Source organism: Euleptes europaea, chromosome 19, assembly GCF_029931775.1.
Source record: "Euleptes europaea isolate rEulEur1 chromosome 19, rEulEur1.hap1, whole genome shotgun sequence".
NCBI lineage: Eukaryota > Metazoa > Chordata > Lepidosauria > Squamata > Sphaerodactylidae > Euleptes > Euleptes europaea.
The window spans coordinates 27,401,485-27,421,689 of NC_079330.1; the positions used below are offsets into that span (position 1 = coordinate 27,401,485).

Sequence of the window (20,205 nt, forward strand, 5' to 3'; positions counted from 1 at the left end):
AGTCTCAGCAGGGAAATGAGCAGGTTGGCCAAGCAAACTCTAAAGGGAAATTTGTCAGCTTCAAGGTAATCCTACCTTTCTAGGACAGAGGTTAATTCCGCCTTTGTGTCAGAGCCAGGTGAGGTGGAAATAACTCCTGGTGAGTCGGAGGAACAATTCCTCTGCTTCGGTTGCACGGTGCGTCATGCAGACAATGGGGATCTCTTGTTGACAGAACTTCTCGGCCATCTGGCGGCCTTGAGACTGTCTACTGTCCCAGCAGGTTCCGAGAGGAAACTACGACGGGTTCTGTGTTCCTCTCTTTGTTCCCCTCTTCCATGCTGTCTCCCTCCTCCTCCTTCGTTCAGCTGGCCCGGAAATTGATACTAGATTATTATGTTTGTATTTGAAATTTTATGTGCGCAGAATATGTTGCTTTAGACCACTGAGGAAGGCCTGAGGGCCAAAACGCGTTTGGCACTTGGTTTTAGATTATCAGCCCTGTATTGATTGCCGTATGGGCTTGCTTTTAAAATATGCATAAACGCTTTATAATAAATATATTTCATTGTTCTATTTAGGTCTTGTTTCACCCTGCATCTGCTTGGAATGCAGAAGGTCCCAGGTTAAATCCCCGGCATCGCCAGTTAAAGGGACTAGGCAAGAAGGTGATGTGAAAGACCTCTGCCTGAGACCCTGGAGAGCCGCTGCCGGTCTTAGTAGACAGTGCTGACTGATGGACCAAGGGTCTGATTCAGTACAAGGCAGCTTCATGTGGGATCACCCAGTCTTTTGGGTACCCAATTTTGTTTTTAGGTTGTGTCTTTTCCCCCTCTGTTTCATCCAATTATTTCCTGCATGCCAAATTTGTGAGCAAAAGCTGAAGGCTCTTCTGGGCTGTTTGATCTCAGTCTGGGATAAGGTGTGTCTGGGCAAGTTATGTGGTTTTGGCAGCCGCTCGACGAACCCAGAGTGGCCACCGCTTTCCGCCCAGCACCTACAGCACAGCAGTCATTAACACAAGCAGCCATTGTTGTGGGGAGGCAATTCTGGTTAAGACTAATGCAGCTCCTGACTTCCACTCTGGTGAACTCAGTGGCAGCTTTCTGATCCGAACTGAGGCAGGGCCATGTCATGCTGCATTAGGAAGCCGCGTGCAAAAGTACGTAGTCTCCAGCCCAGGGGCTATGAGGCTACGTGCTGGAACTTGCAGCGCAGCAGGCAATAGGCCTGTTGACCAAATAAGAGCAGAAGGCCAGACTCATGGTATCTATGCTGGGCTTAGCCTATCCACAGGCTTCATAGCTTGCTGATCACAGAGGTCAACAAGACTCTCCTCATTTCCCTGCGTGCTTATATGGGTCTCCAAGGTCTCAGCACACTTAATCCTAGAGCCAGCCCCAGCTTTAGGCCGGTCTCAGCTTTAGAACTTCTAATTCCCAGTTGAACCAGACTCTTCAGGATTTTGAAGGTTTTGACATACCCGGAAGGTTCCATGGAACCGTGGGCTGTGATGTGGCACAACAGTACCAGAGGATGCTGAGTTCCCAGGTTCAAGACTCTCCCTTGGGCTCCCAAGATCTTATACTTCGATGTGCTTTGCCTTTATTTGTTTATGTTATTTATAGCTTGCCTTTCTCATTTGGACTGAAGGCGGATTACACAGAGTAAGTCAATACAATTGCCCAATAGACCATTCAATAAACGACACAATAGGATTAGGATGGTAGAACCAACCAGAAGAAAAATAACAGAACTGAAACAAAACATAAGTATTACCATGACACATTAAATGATGCCAAAAATCCCAGTTTCAGCAAGCTATACCCAGTAGTTTAGACCACAGACCCTAATAATAATTTGCCCTTTGTGGGATAAAATGGTGGGTGAAGGAAGTAAATTGACTGATTGGCCCATGGTAGAAGGAACAAGACATCTCTTTCATAGGAAGGAGCATCTTCATTGACTCTAGAGGGCAGAAGGATCTGAAGTTTGAAGGACTATATTGAATTTGTCCGAAATGTATAACTCCCCTCTTTCCTTCAACACCACATGTACCAAGGGAGATCGGATGCATTTTCCCTTCTGTTTTCTGTTAGCATTTCCCCACCCTGCTGAGGAGTTTTGAGATGTGTTGTGCAGCTTAGCTCAGCTGCCTTACCCATTCCCACCAGCAAAAGTCTCATCTCCTCTGACCTCTCAAGGTCATTCAGAAGAAGGAAATAGGCAGTGCCCGTGACAGGGCAGGTGTGGAGAGGAGAATGCCACGGCTTCTGTCCAACCAGCAACTAAACTTCACACCAAGAGAGCCTCTCCCACCCTGGCCTTTTGCTCTGAGACTACCAGCCAAGCCTGTTCACGAGACCCGATATGGCAGAGACGGGGAGGGGGGGTGGGGCTCTCCCATCCTGTGCATTTCAGACCAGCTGTTTGCCTGCCTTTGTCGCCTGTTAGAACTCAGACTTAACAGCTGTTTGGTTTTGCCGGGCCTCTAGCACCTGCAAGACTGGCCACCATAGGGGCAAGAGCTGGCACCCTACCCCTAAACCTTTGGGGTACAGAGTATTCTCATGTGGCTGGGGGGCTGAGGGACACCTTCTGGGGACATGGCCTCCCTGTGCACTGTTTAAAGCACATTAGCCCAAGAAATGCTGCCAAGTACTGTGGTCGTGCAAAAATTCCACGTTCTGACACGGGCCCTCTTTGATTAGGAAAATACTGCAGTTGTCTCTCCCTGCCTGATGGAGCAAGTTTGGTTGTTAAGCAGAAAGTATCTCCAGTGGCCCTTTAGTGCTCTGGGAAGCTGTGTTGAGCTTGGCCTGTGTCAGGTGTTCCAGCCCAAGTTATTTATCGGGTGGCAGCAGGCCGAAGACAGGTTGTCTAGCAGCACAGAGGGAAAATGTGGTAGTCACCCTCAGCAACATTGCTCAGACTCTACAGCCAGTGGCACCGGAGTGGTCCTCTGGTGTCACCTGAACCCCCTGAAGGAGGAGGCCTCTGAGCTGTTTGCACAAGAGTCCCTGCGGGAATTCCTTGCAATTCCCTGCTCTGACCAGCTTAACTGGTGGCATAAGGGAGCCCTGGTGTGCAGGTTTGAGCTCCGTAGTGGCTACCAGCCACTGGCTGTTGGTCTTTTGCTTCTACAAAAGAATGCTTTGTGAACGCTGCTCTTTGACGTAGTCATGCAGTGCCTAAGCACTTCCTCTTCCTGTGGTAAATGGGCAGTTGTTCTGCTTTTGAAAGCAGCACCAATTTCTTGGCACAGACAGATACGCGTTCTTTTACCCACAGCTAGCTTTGCCGCGATGTCCCATGTTCCTTGGTTCAAATGTTGGTCTCCCCTGTTGGCTGTCAGCTCTGGCCTGATCGCTGGTGACACTCCCTGCACTCTACCAACTGATGACACAGCCATCTCTTGCTGAATTTCAGAAACACTCAAGTACCTGAACCAACAACCAAAAGGTCTGCGGCTGAGACCCAGCCTGGTCAGTTAATTATTGTTTGCTCACACCCAGGGCTGAGGTCAGCCCAAGCCAGACACTGGGAATATGTTTATTTATTTACTACATTTATAGCCTGCCTTTCCCTGCAATGGAGACCCAAACTGGTGTACATCATTCTGTCCTCTTCCATTTTTATCCTTTCAACCTTTAAGACAAGTTAGGCTGAGAAAGAGTGACCAACCCAAGGTCACCCAGCAGAGAGGGGATTTTAACCTGGGTCTCCCAGATCCTAGTTTGACATTAACTGCTACCCCACACTAGCTCCCCTCATATCTGAATGCCCATTCCATGTCTGGATTCAGCCACTTTTGAGTCCAGCTGGTGCCAAATCTTGATATAATCAAGATCTCAGACTTAACAGGTTGTTGGATTTGCCAGGTCTCTAGCAACTACAAGACTGGCCACTGTAGGGGCAAGAGCTGGCACTTTATCCCTAAATCTTTTGGGGTACAATGTCATCTCATGCGGGTGGGGTAGGGTTGCCAACCTCCAGGTACTGGGGGAGAAAATAGGCACCACTGTACTTATATCAAAGAGATCAGGAAATCAGTACAGGAGCGACAACAACTAATAGGTGCAAATACTATTTATGCTATTTATGTTACCCTTCGTGGGAACTAATATGTATCCAGCACTTTGAAACCTATTACTTAGATGTGCAATATAAGAGGAACATGCTTGAAGGACTGATGAAGAATTCAATTGCAAAGAATTTGAAACGGCCGTATCCTCCTTGAAGTTATTCCTCCTTGAATAATCATACCTGCTATATTTGTTGCTTACCTGCATGAGACAAATACAGAAGAACAATGTATATTTTGAGAGACATTGCACTTTTGAATTGAACTGTTCCTATCTTCACCATCCTAGAGGTGGTTTTGTATGTTTGTGCTTGGAATAATTGTATGTGTGTTATAATTGTGTATTTATGTATGAGTATTATAGTAGACACAGTAGCATAAATAGTATTTGCACCTATTAGTTGTTGTCGCTCCTGTACTGATTTCCTAACCTCCAGGTACTAGCTGGAGATCTCCTGCTATTACAGCTGATCTCCAGCCAATCAAGATCAGTTCACCTGGAGAAAATGGCTGCTCTGGCAACTGGGCTCTATATGGCATTGAAGTCCCTCCCCTCCCCAAGCCCCACCCTCTTCAGGCTCCACCCCAAAAACCTCCCACCGGTGGCGAAGAGGGACCTGGCAACCCTAAGGTGGGGGCTGAGGGACACCTTCTGTGGACATGGCTTCCCTATGCACTGTTTAAAGCAAATTAGCACAAGGGATGCTGCTGAGTTTTGTGGTCATGCAAAAATTCCAAGTTCTGACGCGGGCCCTCTCGGATCAGGAGAATACTGCCGTTGTCTCCCCCGCCGGACCACGCCGACAAAATTCAGTAGAAATATTACCCTTAAAAATGGATGCCTTCTTCTGTGTTGTGTATAAGTGGCTTTAAAATGCTGCTAAGTTGCCACGGAAGAGAGAAACGGATTGAAGAAGGCCAGCAGCAAAGATGGGTGAAAGGGGAAAAAAAGCCCAGGGCAACAACCCGTGGCAACAAAGGGCGAAAACGCATGGCCGCTTTATCCTCCTTCAATCCCAGTTTCAGCCAGGATTCAGCCAGGATCGAACGCAAGCGTTGCACCTAATGTGTGTTCGATCCTGGCTAAAACAGGGATTAAAGGAGGATAAAGCGACCATGCGTTTTTGCCGAAAGAGATGCAAAAAAGGACCTATTTAAACATCCCTAGGTTGTTATTTCTGGGCTGGGTCCACCTTTCCCCTCTCCCTTGGCTCAATTAGTAATCCCATTCAAATCAGTGAATGTTACTCAGCAGGTAGGTTCGGGGTTGAGGTGGGAGGTTGCCAAGACTGGGCTCGCACTCGTCCCTTGAGGCCTGCTATGTTGCCAGACAGAGCGGGAAGCCCTCCAGTCCAGAGGCAGAGGCCGCAGCTCCCCAGTGTTTTCTCAGGTCTCTCGGGCTGCTCCCCTCCCGTCTCGGGCAGCACCTTGTGTGTGCTTGTGTGTGTTTAAAGCTCTTCCTCTTGGCAAGGGCTTGCAGAGCGGGTTGAAAGGGCCCTTTCATCCTCCCTCTCCGACCTTTCCCCCACTGCCTCCAGGCCCTGCCTTGTGCAACCGGGCCAGAGCTGGGAAAGGCAGTGTGTAAGCAAGGGCACAGCAGCTTCCCAGCATCCAAGGAGTAGAACCGGATGGGCAAGGAGTGAGGAAAGATTTTGTCAACATTTGCTTCCTCCCAGACTGAAGCAAGAGCAAAGTCAAGCCCAGGCTGCCACCCCCTGGAAGGCAGGCAGCGGCTGGAGACCAGAGCTGAGGGGGGTGCCATCTTCCTTTCCTTTGGATTTCACATGTCACCATGGTCCTCAGTTTTGAGAGCCAGCGTGGTGTAGTGGCTAGGAGCGGTGGACTCTAAATCTGGTGAACCAGGTTTGTTTCCCCTCTCCTCCACATGAAGCCTGCTGGATGACCTTGGGCTAGTCACGGTTCTCTCAGAACTCTCTCAGCCCCACCTACCTCACAAGGTATCTGTTGGAAGAGGAAGGGAAGGTGATTGTAAGCTGCTTTGAGACTCTTTAAAGCAGGGGTGGGGAACCTTTTTTCCGCCAAGGGCCGTTTGGATATTTATAACATCATTCGCGGGCCATACAAAATTATCAACTTAAAAATTAGCCGACCAAGCCCCAAGCAGGCAGCTGCCCCAGATGACACCCCCCCTTGCGCATGGGCAAGCAGGCATCCAACCAGTGGCACACTCGCCCACCTGGTGGCACAGGATGGTTTGTTGCACCAGCTGGGTGTAGCTGTCCAGCCACACGCCGGAGTTGCTCCTACTTTGCATGGTCAGGGCCGGATTCTACAGCCAGCTCCTGCTACCTCTGCCTGCAGGGATGAAATGAGGACACACTAGCTAAGAACTCTCCCCCCTCCCCCCGTGCATTCTGGCCCTGCCTCCTTTAACCCCTCCATTGTCGCCACTTCTGCCCCCAGCCCTCTTATAGTACAGAGGGAATACGTTTCTCCATGGCCCAGGTGGGAAAGGGATAACACAGTTTCTTGGGCGGTCCTAGCAGCTCCATAGCTAAGCACTCTTCTGCAAGGGGGAAAAAAGGTTCCTTTTCTCTGCCAAACAAATTCACATCCGCCTTGAATAGAGGCTATTCCTGTCTGTGGGAAGGGGCGGATCACCAGTCTTAGATCCTTCTGAGCTAGAGATCTGCTAGGACTCATGAAGGGCCACACCAAATGGTTTTGCGGGCCTTAAATGACCCCCGGGCCTGACGTTCCCCACCCCTGCTTTAAATGAATAGGCCAGCCTTTACATGTGCATTAGAGTGCTAGATCAGACTTCTGGGGCCAAATCCCTCCAAATGGCACCCCCGATCCCCACAGTCTGAGCCAGCTGCCCACCACTACTGCTCAGCAGTCTGAGGTTTGTTCGTCATGCCAAAAAATCACCATTGCTTTTTTGGTTTTTCTCCCCCTACAGGTGGTGACCTTTGACGCGGGAGGAGTGAGCGGCCACACTAACCATAAATCCCTTTACACCGCCATCAGGTATGGTCTTCATCCCTTTTGGCAATCAAAGCTGGTACATTTTCTGTGCACCAGTCAGCGTGGTATAGTGGTTAAGAGCAGTGGTTTGGAGCGGTGGACTGGGTTTGATCTGGAGAACTGGGTTTGATTCCCCACTCCCTCCACCTGGGCGGCGGAGGCTAATCTGGTGAACTGGATTTGTTTGCCCACTCTTACACATGCAGCCAGCTGGATGACCTTGGGCTAGTCACAGTTCTCTTAGAGTTCTCTCAGCCCCCTCTACCTCACAGGGTGTCTTGTTGTGGGGAGGGGAAGGGAAGGTGATTGTAAGCCGGTTTGATTCTTCCTTAAGTGGTAGAGAAAGTCGGCATAAAAAAAACCTCTTCTTCTACTACTGGGAAAAGTCAGCTTGGTGTAAAAGTGCTTTATTTATTTATTTTTTTGCCATCAAGTCACAGTTGATTTATGGTGACCCTGTAGGGTTTTCAAGGCAAGAGACGTTCAGAGGTGGTTTGCCATTGCCTGCCTCTGCGTTATGACCCTGGCATTCCTTGGAGGTCTCCCATGCAAGTACTTGCCTGGGTCGAAGCTGAGCGTGTATGACTGGCCCAAGGTCACCTAGCAAGTTTCCATGGCAGAATGAGGATTTGAACCTGAGTGTCCCAGATCCTATTCCGACACTTTAACCACTACACCACGCTGGCTCTCTCTTGCCCTGTAAACCCTATGGGGTCACCATAAGTCAGCTGTGACTTGATGGCAAAAAAAGACACTTGGGCGCATTTTAAAAGTTATAGTTTGTCTGGAAAACCTTAATTCTGCTACTGTTTTCTTAATTGTATTCTAGACACTTGCATAACATCTACTACTTTGCATAGTTTATTATGCAGGGTGTTTAAAATGGTTTCCAGAATGTATTCTGGGTTTACAGATCACAGGGAGGGGGGCCAGGAGCATTGGCCCAGGATCACTGCGAAATCATATTCAGCTTCTCCCTGAGGCATAACGACCAGAAACTTGGCAGTACTTTTTATGAAAGTTGGACTTTTCAAAGAGCAGAATTCTGCACCGAGTAGTTTGATGTTTGTCACAGAACTGCAGAGTAGGCAGAGCTCTGAGTATAAAAATGTGCTATTAGGGAGGGGAGCAACTGCAGCTTAGGAACATGCAGAAGGTCCCAGGTTCAGTATCCAGCATCTCCAGTTAAAGGGTCTCATGTAGCTAGAAGAGAGACCGCCAAGGGGGCGAATGTTTGGTCTTGAGTGGACACAAAAGCTTGCCTGCCTTTTTTTTTTTTATCGCGTCATTGGTATGTGGGAGAGGATATCTTTCCCACTGCAGCTCCATGCCAAAGCCATGCATTTTTTTTTTCAAAACCACAAGGAGTCTGTGCTTTAAAACAACACTCCCAAACGGCAACAGGGAGCAAACTGCAACCTCTCCCCTCTTTGGAAAGGATCCAGGCAGAGCAGCTCTGCCATTCACGGACTCCGGACTGCGACATCAGGGAAGAGCAACAGAGCTCGGTCTCTCTCTTTTTTTCTTTCTTCTCTCTCTCTCTCTCTCTCTCTCTCTCTCTCTCTCTCTCTCTCTCTCTCTCTCTGGCTGTGATTACCAATGGATCTGAGATTGAAAGGTTTTTCCTTTAGGACTAGTAAAGGAAATGAACAGACATGCTGGGGTCTCCCACACCTAAAGAGGATCCTTCCCAGACTGTTCTCAGCCCTCCAGCTTCACTTGAGGAAACCATGCACACCCCTCTTCCAGATCAGCTGCCAGAAAGCAACGACAGCCTCCTGGGTCAAGTCCTTAACCCAAGATGTCCCTGCCCCAAGACCTTTTGTTCTCTTGGCTCTACCTGCTCTCAGCCAGCCAAAGGTCTTCTTTTCTCTTAACCAGTTTTCCCTCACTGGCTCTTACACCAGGAAGGTTTTTTATGCATAGCTGCTTCCCCTGCAGTAACCCCTCCGACACTTCGGGTCTTTGTTTGGATTATGCATGCCGTTTCCGACCGTCAGAGGTCGCCTCCCTCTCCCCCTGTATTTCCCCATGTTTTGCCCATGTTTTCAAATGCGAGATAAAACAGGTCTGTGAAAACGCGAGGGAAACAGCTGTGCATAAAAGACCAAACTCTCTCCCAAAACACCTGAGTATTTCCAGCACCCCTTATGCCTTCTGATCCTTCCTTAAAACCTGTATGCCTTCTGATCTCTCTTTTCCTTGATGCCTTTGCCCCCCCCACACACACACACAAGGGACCAGCCATTTTTTACTTATAATACCCTCTCCTGCATCATGATGCTGCATCAAGGATTATTATTCCTGCTTTTATGTTAGTCCTCTTTGCTTTCAGTGGCTGTCAGCATTGTCATGAGTGCTTTAATTTCTCTTGGCTTTGCTGCCGCCGTCCCCAATCTGTCTGTTATCTGGCATTTATAGGTCACAGATACAAAAAATAACATTAAAATTTACACACATGGAATGTGGGGGGACTAGCAGAAGGGAGCAGACAGTGGAAATACAGGCTTTTGGGTTCAATGTGCACAAGGCAGAAGCGAAATGGGCACGGGATTTTGAGCCGAAGTGGCAGGTGTGGACCTCCGCAACATCCCTAGTTTAGCCCATCTGGCAAATGGCAAGACAGCCCCACGGCATGCAGAAAGAGTGGTCAGGCTGTTTCTGCCCCCTGTCCTGACACCTAAGCTGTCAGTCTGTATGCGGGAACAAAACCACGCCTGTGTTCTCCCATGTCCTTCACTCCTGGCCTTGCCTGCCTCTGTCTCCAAACAGGGTTTTGGGTATTCATGGCCCTCCTTTTCCTCTCTGTCTGTGGCTAATCCTTTTCCTCGGAGCCAACCCGACAGCGGACAGCCTGCTCAGGGAGGGCCATAGAGACACGTCCGCTGTTCACGTCTGCCCAAGCTTTATCGTGCTCCATCGGCACACCGGCCACCACGTCGTCACCCTTGTTCGACGGGCCGTTGCAAGGCGATAAGAATCTCGTTTTAGGAGTATGGGACGTTGTGTAATTCTTTAAATTAGCACGAGAACAGGGAGTTTGAGGGCTGATGCTTCCCTCTACTGGTTTCTTTTAGGCAACATGTGGGAGAGATTCAGAATAAGGGTGCACCAATTGGCCCCCTTTTTTTCCATTTCTTTTTATTTTAGTATGTTGCTGTTTTGAGTCTTTTCATTTTGACTCTTTTCATTACTGGGCTTCTCAATGTATTTGTTTTTTATGCCATCATTACCCCACTTACCGGTATATGCAACTAATATGTTTAATGGGGGGTAACTGGCTTGAGGAAATGGTGCAAAAAATATAAAATCTCATGGGTTCAGTTTGCCCAAGGAAAAAAGCAGAAACAAAAGGGATTTTCAAGTCAACACAGTGGGGGCAAAATTGGATTGCATCCCTATGGGATGTAAAGAGTGATTGCAGGTCGTAGAGTGGAAAAGCAGACAGGCCCAGATCAAATCACAAAGTCCTGTGGGATTCCAGCTGCGTTCCAAGAAATAAGGAGGGTTTGTGGAACTCAGCTAGAGTCCCACAGACAGGCCTCTGTTTGTTAGGGGTCCTTGATGAGAAGATTCATAATGGGGGAAACGTGTGGTGTAGTGGTTAAGAGCAACAGATTGTAATCTGAAGAACCAGGTTTGATTCCCAACGCCTCCATATGAGCAGCAAACTCTAATCTGGAGAACCAGGTTCGATTCCCCACTCCTCCATATGAAGCCTGATGGGTGACCTTGGGCTAGTCACAATTCTTTCAGAACCTCTCAGCCCCACAAGATGTCTGTTGTAGGGAGGGGAAGGTGATTGTAATCCACTTTGAGACTCCTTAAAGGTAGAGAAAACTGGGGTATAAAAACCAACTCTCCTTCTTCTTCCCTGGAAGACAAGTTTGCTCAGCACTAATGATCTTCCCCTACATTCTAGGGCATTCTTAGAAGGGGAGATCTGGCCGTGTCCTGGGGAATTTATTAGCTCCCCCCCCCCAAATCCTCTGCAACAAAGCAGAGGTTTATTTTTTGCAATGCTGAAAATAGCTCTCCCAAGCATTGGCTCGAGCCAATTTTTCTGTGTTCATTCCATCATGCTGACACACATATCTGGGTAAATTCCAGAATTCAACTGGGGTTGGGGGATGGGGACGACAAAATAAATAGGGATTGAAGTAATGCTAGAGGATTCAAGGCACATATCGGAAGGGAAAGCAACTCCCAAAATAACACTGGTCATTATGTGACCTGAGATTTTTTGTATAGTTTTTAAAATGCCAATAGGAGTTACTGTTTTCCTATTTGTGGTGCCAGTGTGGTGGTTAAGAGTGGCAGACTCTTATCTGGAGAACCAGGTTCAGTTCCCCACTCCTCCTGCTGGGTGACCTTGGGCCAGTCACAGTTCTCTCAGAACTCTCTCAGCCCATGCAGAGGCAGGCAAGGGCAAACCACCTCCAAATGCCTCTTGCCTTGAAAACCCTACGGGGTCACCATAAGTCAGCTGTGACTTGGCAGCAACACACATTCACACAGTTTGTGGTGTACAGGAAAGCTTTCCCCAAACGAACTGATTCTCCTCTAAAGTGTTAAGAGTGTTTTTTTTAAAAAAAAATATAGCTAACTTGTCAGCATCCAGGCAGTACAATTTTCCCCTCACCCGTCATCCACCTGATAAATTGCCTCTAGGCAGCAAATTAATCATGATGGAACAGATCCCATTTCTGGATCCTCATATTGTACCAGTGTATGCTCCTTAGCTTCACAGTCAGATTGCTAAGCACAAAAAGGAAGAATGTTCAATACACTGAATATCATGATGATATGCATTTAAATCTGTCCTATGGAAAGTCTGTTACTGTTACTGATTTTACCAGGGTATTTGATTTTGTGTTTTTTCCTGGACAGGTTTAAAACAAGGTTCCTGAGCATGCACTGTAAAGTCCCCCTAGAGACAGAAAGGTGGGAGGCCTTTGAGGTAGTCCAACGCACAGGGATTCCCAGGGGGTCAATCAATCATGCTCAAGCAGCAGGGCTGGGGGTGGCGAGGGAGTGATCCCCCTTTGGGCGAGGGTTGAATGCTGCTTTGGACTGTCAAGTCTTTGGAGCAGATTAATTGCATGCCTCTAAACTGATTAATTAATCGATGACACTTAAACTTGTGGTTAAATTGGAATATCTGTTGTCTAATAAAAACCACTGGGTGTCCAGACAAGTAGAAGAAGAAGAGTTGGTTTTTATATGCTGACTTTCTCTACCACTTAAGGAAGAATCAAACCGACCTACAGACGCCTTCCCTTCCCCTCCCCACAACAGACACTCTGTGAGGTAGGTGGGGCTGAGAGAGCTCTAAGAGAGCTGTGACTAGCCCAAGGTCATCTAGCCGGCTTCATGTGGAGGAGTGGGGAAACCAACCCGGTTTTCAAAACCTGGTTTTCAAGTAGCTAAATTCTGTCTTGGGATACGTAAATGATACTAAAGTCGATGCAGAGTTTTAAACCCTTTGATTAGTTCAAATGATCAGGTAGTCACTTTTTTGTTGTATTGGGTTATTGTTGTTTTAACGATCTTTTAACCTTGTAATACTGGTCAATGGCCGCAATAAATTATTACAAAACAATTGGTAAAATGGAGGAGAGGAAAACGATGGTAGGCGCTTTGGGACCCCCTCCCCTTGGGAGAAAGATGGGGTGTAAACGAAGTAAATAAATAAATGACCCAAAGCTCTGTACAGGTGCCCTTTTGAGCTCCCGAAGAAATGGCAACTGTTTCTGCTCCTCGTCAGGGGAAAAGGCCCTCTTTTCACTGGTTCTTCCTCCTTCCCTATTGCAATGACTCGCCAGATCAAAGTTTCAGAGGGTAGCCGTGCTGGTCTGTGGTAGAATAGTTCGATTTGAATCTAGTGCCACCTCAGAGACCAACAAGAGTTTCAGGGTGTAAACTCCTTTTGACTTTGAAAGTTTTGACTCTCGAAAGCTTATACCCTGAAACTCTCGTTGGTCTCTATGGTGCTGTGTGTGTGTGTTAAGTGCCGTCAAGTAACTTCCGACTCATGACAACCCTATGAATCAATGTCCTCCAAAATGTCCTATCGTTAACAGCCTTGCTCAGATCTTGCCAATTGAGGGCTGTGGCTTCCTTTATTGAGTCAATCCATCTCTTGTTGGGTCTTCCTCTTTTCCTGCTGCCCTCAACGTTTCCTAACATGATTGTTTTCCAGTGACTCTTGTCTTCTCATAATGTGACCAAAATACGGTAGCCTCAGTTTAGTCATTTTACCTTCTAGGGTCAGTTCAGGCTTGATTTGATCTATAATCCACTGATATTTTTTTGGGCAGTCCACAGTATTTGTAACACTCTCCTCCAACACCACATTTCAAAGGTGCTACTGGACTCAAGTCTAACAGCAGAGCAAAGTCAAATGCAAACAAGCAGGTCCTGAATGAACTCTCCTCCCCCTGGGTTTAAAAGGAGCCAGAAGTGGAGTAGCAGTTAGGGTGTTCTACTGGCTTAGGACTGGGAAAGCCAGGTTCAAAGGCACACTTAGCCCTAAAGTGCGCTTGGGGACTCTGGACCATTCATTCCCTCTCAGCCTACTCAAAGGGCTGTTGTGAAGATAAAACAGGGGAGGGAAAAGCAACATATGCCACCTTGAGATCTTGGAGGAAGAGTTAAATATTGGTAGATTGTGTGTTCTATGCTGTCAAGCCGTTTCCAGCTTAGGGTGGCCCTATTAATTGTGTGTATGTGTGTGTTAAGTGCAGTAAAGTCGCTTCCTACTCATGGCGCACCTATGAATTAATGACCTCCAAAATGTCCTATCGTTAACAGCTTTGCTCAGGTTTTGAAAACTGAGGGCCATGGCTTCCTTGATTTGAGTCAATCCATGTCTTATGGTCTCCAAAACGTCCTGTCGTTAACAGCCTTGTCCAGGTCTTCAGGACTGGTAGATTAGCCCAAGATTAATCAATAAAGACTTGAATTGTTCGATCCCCTGATAAAACAGATGTGAAGCTTGCAGCAGCTGGAAATCTGACCTCAAGAGGTGCCAAGCAGAACTCCTTGCACATCAGTACTTTAAAGAAGTGTGGTGTAGTGGTTAAGAGTGGTGGTTTGGAGCGATGGAGTCTGATCTGGAGAACCGGGTTTGATTCCTCACTCCTCCACATGAGCGGCAGATGCTAATCTGGTGAACTGGATTTGTTTCCTCACTCCTGCACATGAAGCCAACTGGGTGACCCTGGGCTAGTCACAGCTCTCTTAGAGCTCTCTCAGCCCAGAGAACAGCCATGTCTGTTGTGGGGAGAGGAAGGGAAGGTAATTGTAAGCCGGTTTGATTCTTCCTTAAGTGGTGGAGAAAGTCGGCATATAAAAGCTAACTCTTCTTCTTCTTCCTTGTGGAGTATTTACTCATCGTTGTATTATTTGGAATTCACAGGTACCTGCACTCAGAGAATAAGCTTCCAGAAGGTACGTAACATCATGCATTTTTATATATTGCTTGATTTTAGTTGATTTCATTCATTTATATATGGCCTCTTGAGGAAACAAATGAAAAACAAGCCAATCACAATCAATAAAAAAGCACAGAAGGACCACATGATACATCCTGCCTTAAAAGCAATCTCCCTGCTCATAGAAAACTAGCAGCTCCAGGGTCTGATGCTGTCATTCCATGCCTACATTCTAAAAATCTCCTAGGAGCTCTGTCACATAATTCTTCTAAAGCCAAAGATGCTGACGAAGAAAGTATTGCCAGACCAGACTATCTCAGCCAACTAATTGTCTCCCAAAAGTGCCCCCTCCCTCCGGTTTTTCTCAGGAAAGATCCAAGTAGAGAATGGGAGTTGGTAGTTTCTTCCCACCATGAAACAGTGACGGCCACTGGTATAAGGTAGCTTTTTCAAAAGGAATGGCCATTTTATGGAAGATAGGTCTGCCAAAAAGGCTGTTAGCCATGACAGCTAAAACAATCCTCCACAAACAGAAGCAGTCTAGCTTTGAATACCAGCTGTTGGAGGACAGCTAATCAGGGATGGCTGTTCCATACATGCCCCAGTTGTGAGTGCCCAGCGGTATTTGCCAAGCCCCTCCTGGGAATGAAACTCTGGATTAGGAGGGATTTGGTCCCACCTAAGAACACAGTTGTTATTTTCTATCAGCACGGTGAGCAGGAGAAACGTCTTGGAATGGCAAAACATCACAAGCAAAGGGCCACTGTACAGAGAGCAAACAGGGAATAGGAACTGGAGTCTTTTCCTGAGAGATCCGACTGATGTTTTTGCTTCCAGAAGGTTGTCCTTATCAAGTGGTGAGAGTCGAGCAGCTTTGTGTGGACGGGCCCTGCACCCGAGGGACCCCTTCATCCAAATGCAAATCCCAGCGACCACTCCAATTGCGTCACCCTTTCCCTGACCCACAATCGCCTAAGGCCCAGGGAGCTCCTGTCTTGCTGCTTACGCTAAGCCATTCCAAATATAGCCGCAATTCCCAGTATGTCTTAATTTGATCTGGCAGGCATCAGGGCCGTACATTAGAAGGGCTTAAGCGGGGCGAGGGAGGACGACGGTGACGTCAGGGCCTGCCCTGGCTGGCTTTAGGGCAGCTGAGAAAGCACGTCTGTCCACAGAAGCCACCTGCTCGCTTGTCTCTTAAGCAGGGGCCAGAGCCTGTAGAAGCGGCCAATCTGATGAGACGCCGCTGTTCTGCAAATGCCAACATTTCCCAGGCCACTCAGCAAGGATGTCACAAAGATTACCATTAGGTTTTTCATAAGGCTTGTTTCTCTTTAGTTCTGGCTACCTAAGACTAGGATAAGAGACACTCCCTTCTTCATCAGCCCCACTCCCTTGCTAAGAGGGAGAAGGAAGATAAAAGTACAGAATTGGGGGCCCAGGGCGCTGTACAAACTGCCACTGGGGGATAGCTGTAGCATTTGCTTACCTGTGCAAATCATGGGTCTCATGTCTGAGAAGGCCCCCTGGGGGCAACGGTGGCTCTTGGCAGTCCTCCTTGACTGGCTCCAGTCCTGCACATTCACTCTGCAACCCCAGCTAGAAAAAGGGACAGGGAATGGAGGGGGTCCTATGACACCCGGTGGGAGTTTCAGCATTGTCTGCAGTCCTAAGGATCCCACTCTGGAGCGTCTCAGGCCTGCCTCTGCCCCCCCCCCGCCTCATCTTTTGAGGGCAGCTCCTGCTGTGTCTGGCTCTAAAGGGCAGGGAGGGACAGTGGGATGGTGGAGTGCCTGGGGAACGCAGGCTTCAGGTGGGGGGGGGAATTGGGTTGTTTGAACAGCCGTCAGAGTTGACCAAACTTCAACTGGGAGGCTTTTCCTTGGAATCAATTGCCCGCAGTTGCAAATCCCACTCTTCAGATCAGAAAAATGATTTCCAAATGCAAAAAACCCAAGGACTTTTCTCAGAGCTTTTCTCTAAGAATCCTTTTATAGCGTATTTAGGGAGTTCGCTGCTGTCTGTGGTTAATGTTCATCCATCTGAAAGCTGTTTCCCAGCATCCTGTTGCACTGAAGGTATGATCAAGGACCAGAACACGGGATGGGGCCCTGCAGAGAAGAGCAGGCCTACTTCTCAATGGCTGTGGTCCTCAGGGACAGAGCAAGCCTAGCCCCCACCCAGTAATGCTCCCTTCATACTTTTTCCCTATGAGATCTCCTCGGAAAGTGAGGAGAGAAAGGTAACAATTACAGCTGGGGATGTTGTGGTGGGAGTGAAACACGGCCACCACCCCTTGATGGAAAGCTCAGCAACCTCAGGCTGGTATGTGGAGGTTGCACAGACCCTCCTCCACCTTCTGAAGGCAGTTCTAGGGATGTGCTGTAGAGGACATCCCTCAACCAGTGGACAGGCCTTGAGCTGGTGTGGAGTTCGAAGGTGGAGTTTCACCTTGCCTGTTTAGCATTGGACAGCACCCCCTGCTGGAATTTTTAATTTATGACACAGATGTGCCTGCTCTCCCCCCCCACACACACACACACAAAAGGGAGATGAAAGGCAATATTTTTTGCCAGAACATCTCCCAGCGGTTTCACTACACCAGGATCAGACCCAAGCGCTGTGTGGCTCTGGCAGATTTGGGCTGGAGCTTTTTGTCTCGCTCCTGTCTCAATCGGCCTGCCCTTTGCATTCTGTCCAGACTGCCGAGTCCTTACCCTGGAGACGGTCAGCCTCTTCCGGAAGTACCTCTCCATCCTCGATGTCCTCATCAGCTGCCTTCACAGCCAGGATGTTCTCTTTGTGCTGACAAAAGAGGAGGCAGAACTGGCCAAGGTAAGAGCTGCCCATTATTTGGGGATCTCTGGCATGGCCTGCTGGGGACAGGAAGAGCTTTTGCTGGGGTACCAGGAAGTGCCACATTCAGGGTGGCTTTGGATGAACAAATCTGGCCAGTCACCGTCCGAGGCTCTTCTGGGATTGGCTGGCTGGTGACACTGATCTCCAGTGTCCAAAGGAGAAACTGTGAAGGGAAGTGGCAGAGACTACATCCCTGGCTGCAGCAGATAAGCGAGGCCTTACCTCTACTCTCAGGGGTGGTGTTTCATAGGGCTGCAGCCAATAAGCTTTCCTATACCTGGCAAAAGGAGCATGACTCGTGCTCTTATGTTAGACCACGGAATGGGATGCCTTGCATCAGTAGCTTCTACAAGGATGCTGCTCAATTTACCTTCACCCCAGTAGTGTGTTGGGATGACCCATGGCTCAGCGGAAGAGCCTCTGCTTTGCATGCAGAAAGCCCCAGGTTCAATCCCTGGCATCTCCAGTTAAAGGATCTGCAGCAGGTGATGTGAAAGACCTCTTCCTGAGACTGTGGACAGCCACTGCCAGTATCAGTAGTCAATACTGACCTTGATGGACCAGGCTCTGATTCAATATAAGACGACTTCATGTATTCTGGAAGGGATAATCCTAAAACAGAATTTAAGAGTGAGAGGAGGTGCTTGTGCCTTAGCTCACTCACTAGAGCTACCTGGTTCCATTTGTCCCACGGGCCCTTTTTGTGTAGTGCGTCAGCTCCCTGCTTGCTGCATGGCACGCTTCAATGTGGCTTACACAAGTTCATCTGCCCGGGCCAGGGGGCAGGTGATCTTTCCTATCAGGAATATGAGATGCTGGGTGGGAGGTGGGACTTCAGTCTGTGTGCCACCACCCAAAGGAGGGAACAGCTGTGAAAAAGCTGCCCGTCAGGAATAGAGTGTTGGTGGGTCTAGAGATATACACTCTGACCACAATAAAAACTTGCAAAGAGGACTTTGCCACTGTGTTTTGCCCAGCAGGTCACCTGAGCCTTGGCCTCCTCAGCCCTGCATTGCCACCTTGATGTTTCCTTTCGGCCCCTCCCAACTAACAACAACTCTCTGTCTTCTCTGATGCCAGTGTGGAGTAGTGGTTAGGAGCGGCGGACTCTAATCTGGAGAACTGGGTTTGATTCCCCACTCCTCCACATGAGCGGCGGGCGCTAATCTGGTGAACCGGGTTGGTTTCCCCACTCCTACACATGAAGCCAGCTGGGTGCCCTTGGGCTAGTCACAGTTCTCTTAGAGCTCTCTCAGCCCCACCTACCTCACAGGGTGTCTGTTGCAGGGAGAGGAAGGGAAGGCGATTGTAAGCCGCCTTGAGACTCCTTGAAAAGGTATGAAAGTGAGCATATAAAAACCAATTCTTCTTCTTAATTCAAGGCACCCCCATTGTGCTCTCCATATGCTACATCAGACCACTGGTCCATCTAGCTCAGAACCATCTGCTCTGACTTGCAGTGGCTCTTCAGAATCCCAGGCAGAGGAAGGTTATTTTCCTCACCTGCTAGCAGGGATCCATTCTCCAGAGGAGAAAGAGAAGAAGAGTTGGTTTTTATATGCCGACTTTCTCTACCACTTAAGGAAGAATCAAACCGACTTACAATCACCTTGCCCTCCCCACAACAGACACCCTGTGAGGTAGGTGGAGCTGAGAGAGCTCTAAGAGAGCTATGACTAGACCAAAGTCACCCAGCTGGCTTCATGTGAAGGAGTGGGGAAACCAACCCAGTTCACCAGATTGGCGTCCACCGCTCCAAACCACTGTTCTTAACCACTACACCAGGGCCCCCCACACACCACCCTGACCAGCATCCGATTGCAAAGGGGTCTTGTGTTCTTCTCCTAGAGAGCCATGTGGTGCCATCGCAGCCAGCTCCTCTGGTTCCGCCGCCTGTATGTCTTCTTCTCGCGCTACATGGTGATCAACTCACTTCGCTTCCTCTGATGGAAAAAGGACACCATCAAAGACTTTGGGGGCTTCAAGCAGCTTCAAGATGAGAGAAGCCTAGAACTCCGTAAAGCTCTTGCTGAGCCCAGAAATGGAACCGGATCCTTTCCAACAAGACCCGTGTCAAGCATGGGAAGGCCGATTCCTGCTGTGTGGGTTCTCACCTCTGGCCAATGTCTGGATTCTACCAGTTATGTTGTTGTGGTGACTTAACAGAACCAGAAGGCTGGTTCTTTGGAATCTGGCTAAGAGGAACCTTTGCAACAGGTCATATGCTGTTAGGGGCGGGGGGCGGGGCGGGGGGAGTATCCCTAAATGATGGTACCAGGACATTTTGCTAAGATTTTCTTTTCTTTTTTTACAAGAATACAATGGTAGCTTGAAATAAACAAGACTGTCATGCCATAACTATTGATGTTTGTGGCAGAGACAGGTAATAACAAACTACCTCTGAACGTCTCTTGCCTTGAAAACCCTATGCGGTCGCCATAAGTCAGATGCAACTTGATGGCACTTTTCACCACCACCACAAAAATGTGGAGCACATACCTGTGCCAGAGCCACTGTTTTTAGGAATATGCTGGACAAGATGGACCACTGGTCTGATCCAGCAGGGCTTATCTTCTTTGTGTCCTATCTTTGACAGCCTTGCTCACATCTTGCAAATTGAGGGCTGTGGCTTCCTTTATTGAGACAGTCCATCTCTTGTTGGGTCTTCCTTTTTTCCTGCTGCCCTCAACTTTTCCTAGCATGACTGTCTTTTCCAGTGACTTTTGTCATCTCATGATGTGACCAAAATACAATAGCCTCATTTTAGTCATTTTAGCTTCTAGGGTCAGTTCAGGCTTTATTTGATCTATAACCCACTGATTTGTTTTTTGGCAGTCCACGGTATCCATAACACTCTCC

At 48.4% G+C, this 20,205-nt stretch overlaps 1 protein-coding gene across 1 annotated transcript in view; it reads left to right on the forward strand.

Moving 5' to 3' along the window:
* PIGL (phosphatidylinositol glycan anchor biosynthesis class L) overlaps positions 1–19,319 on the forward strand; it is a 66,952-nt gene extending 47,633 nt beyond the window's left edge. Inside the window, exons 4-7 of the mRNA XM_056865500.1 lie at positions 6,987–7,054; positions 14,472–14,503; positions 17,189–17,322; positions 19,195–19,319. Coding sequence (XP_056721478.1) covers positions 6,987–7,054; positions 14,472–14,503; positions 17,189–17,322; positions 19,195–19,293 — 333 coding nt within the window. The 3' untranslated portion in view covers positions 19,294–19,319. The remainder of the gene's footprint in view (positions 1–6,986; positions 7,055–14,471; positions 14,504–17,188; positions 17,323–19,194) is intronic.
* The last annotated feature ends 886 nt before the right edge of the window (positions 19,320–20,205 follow it).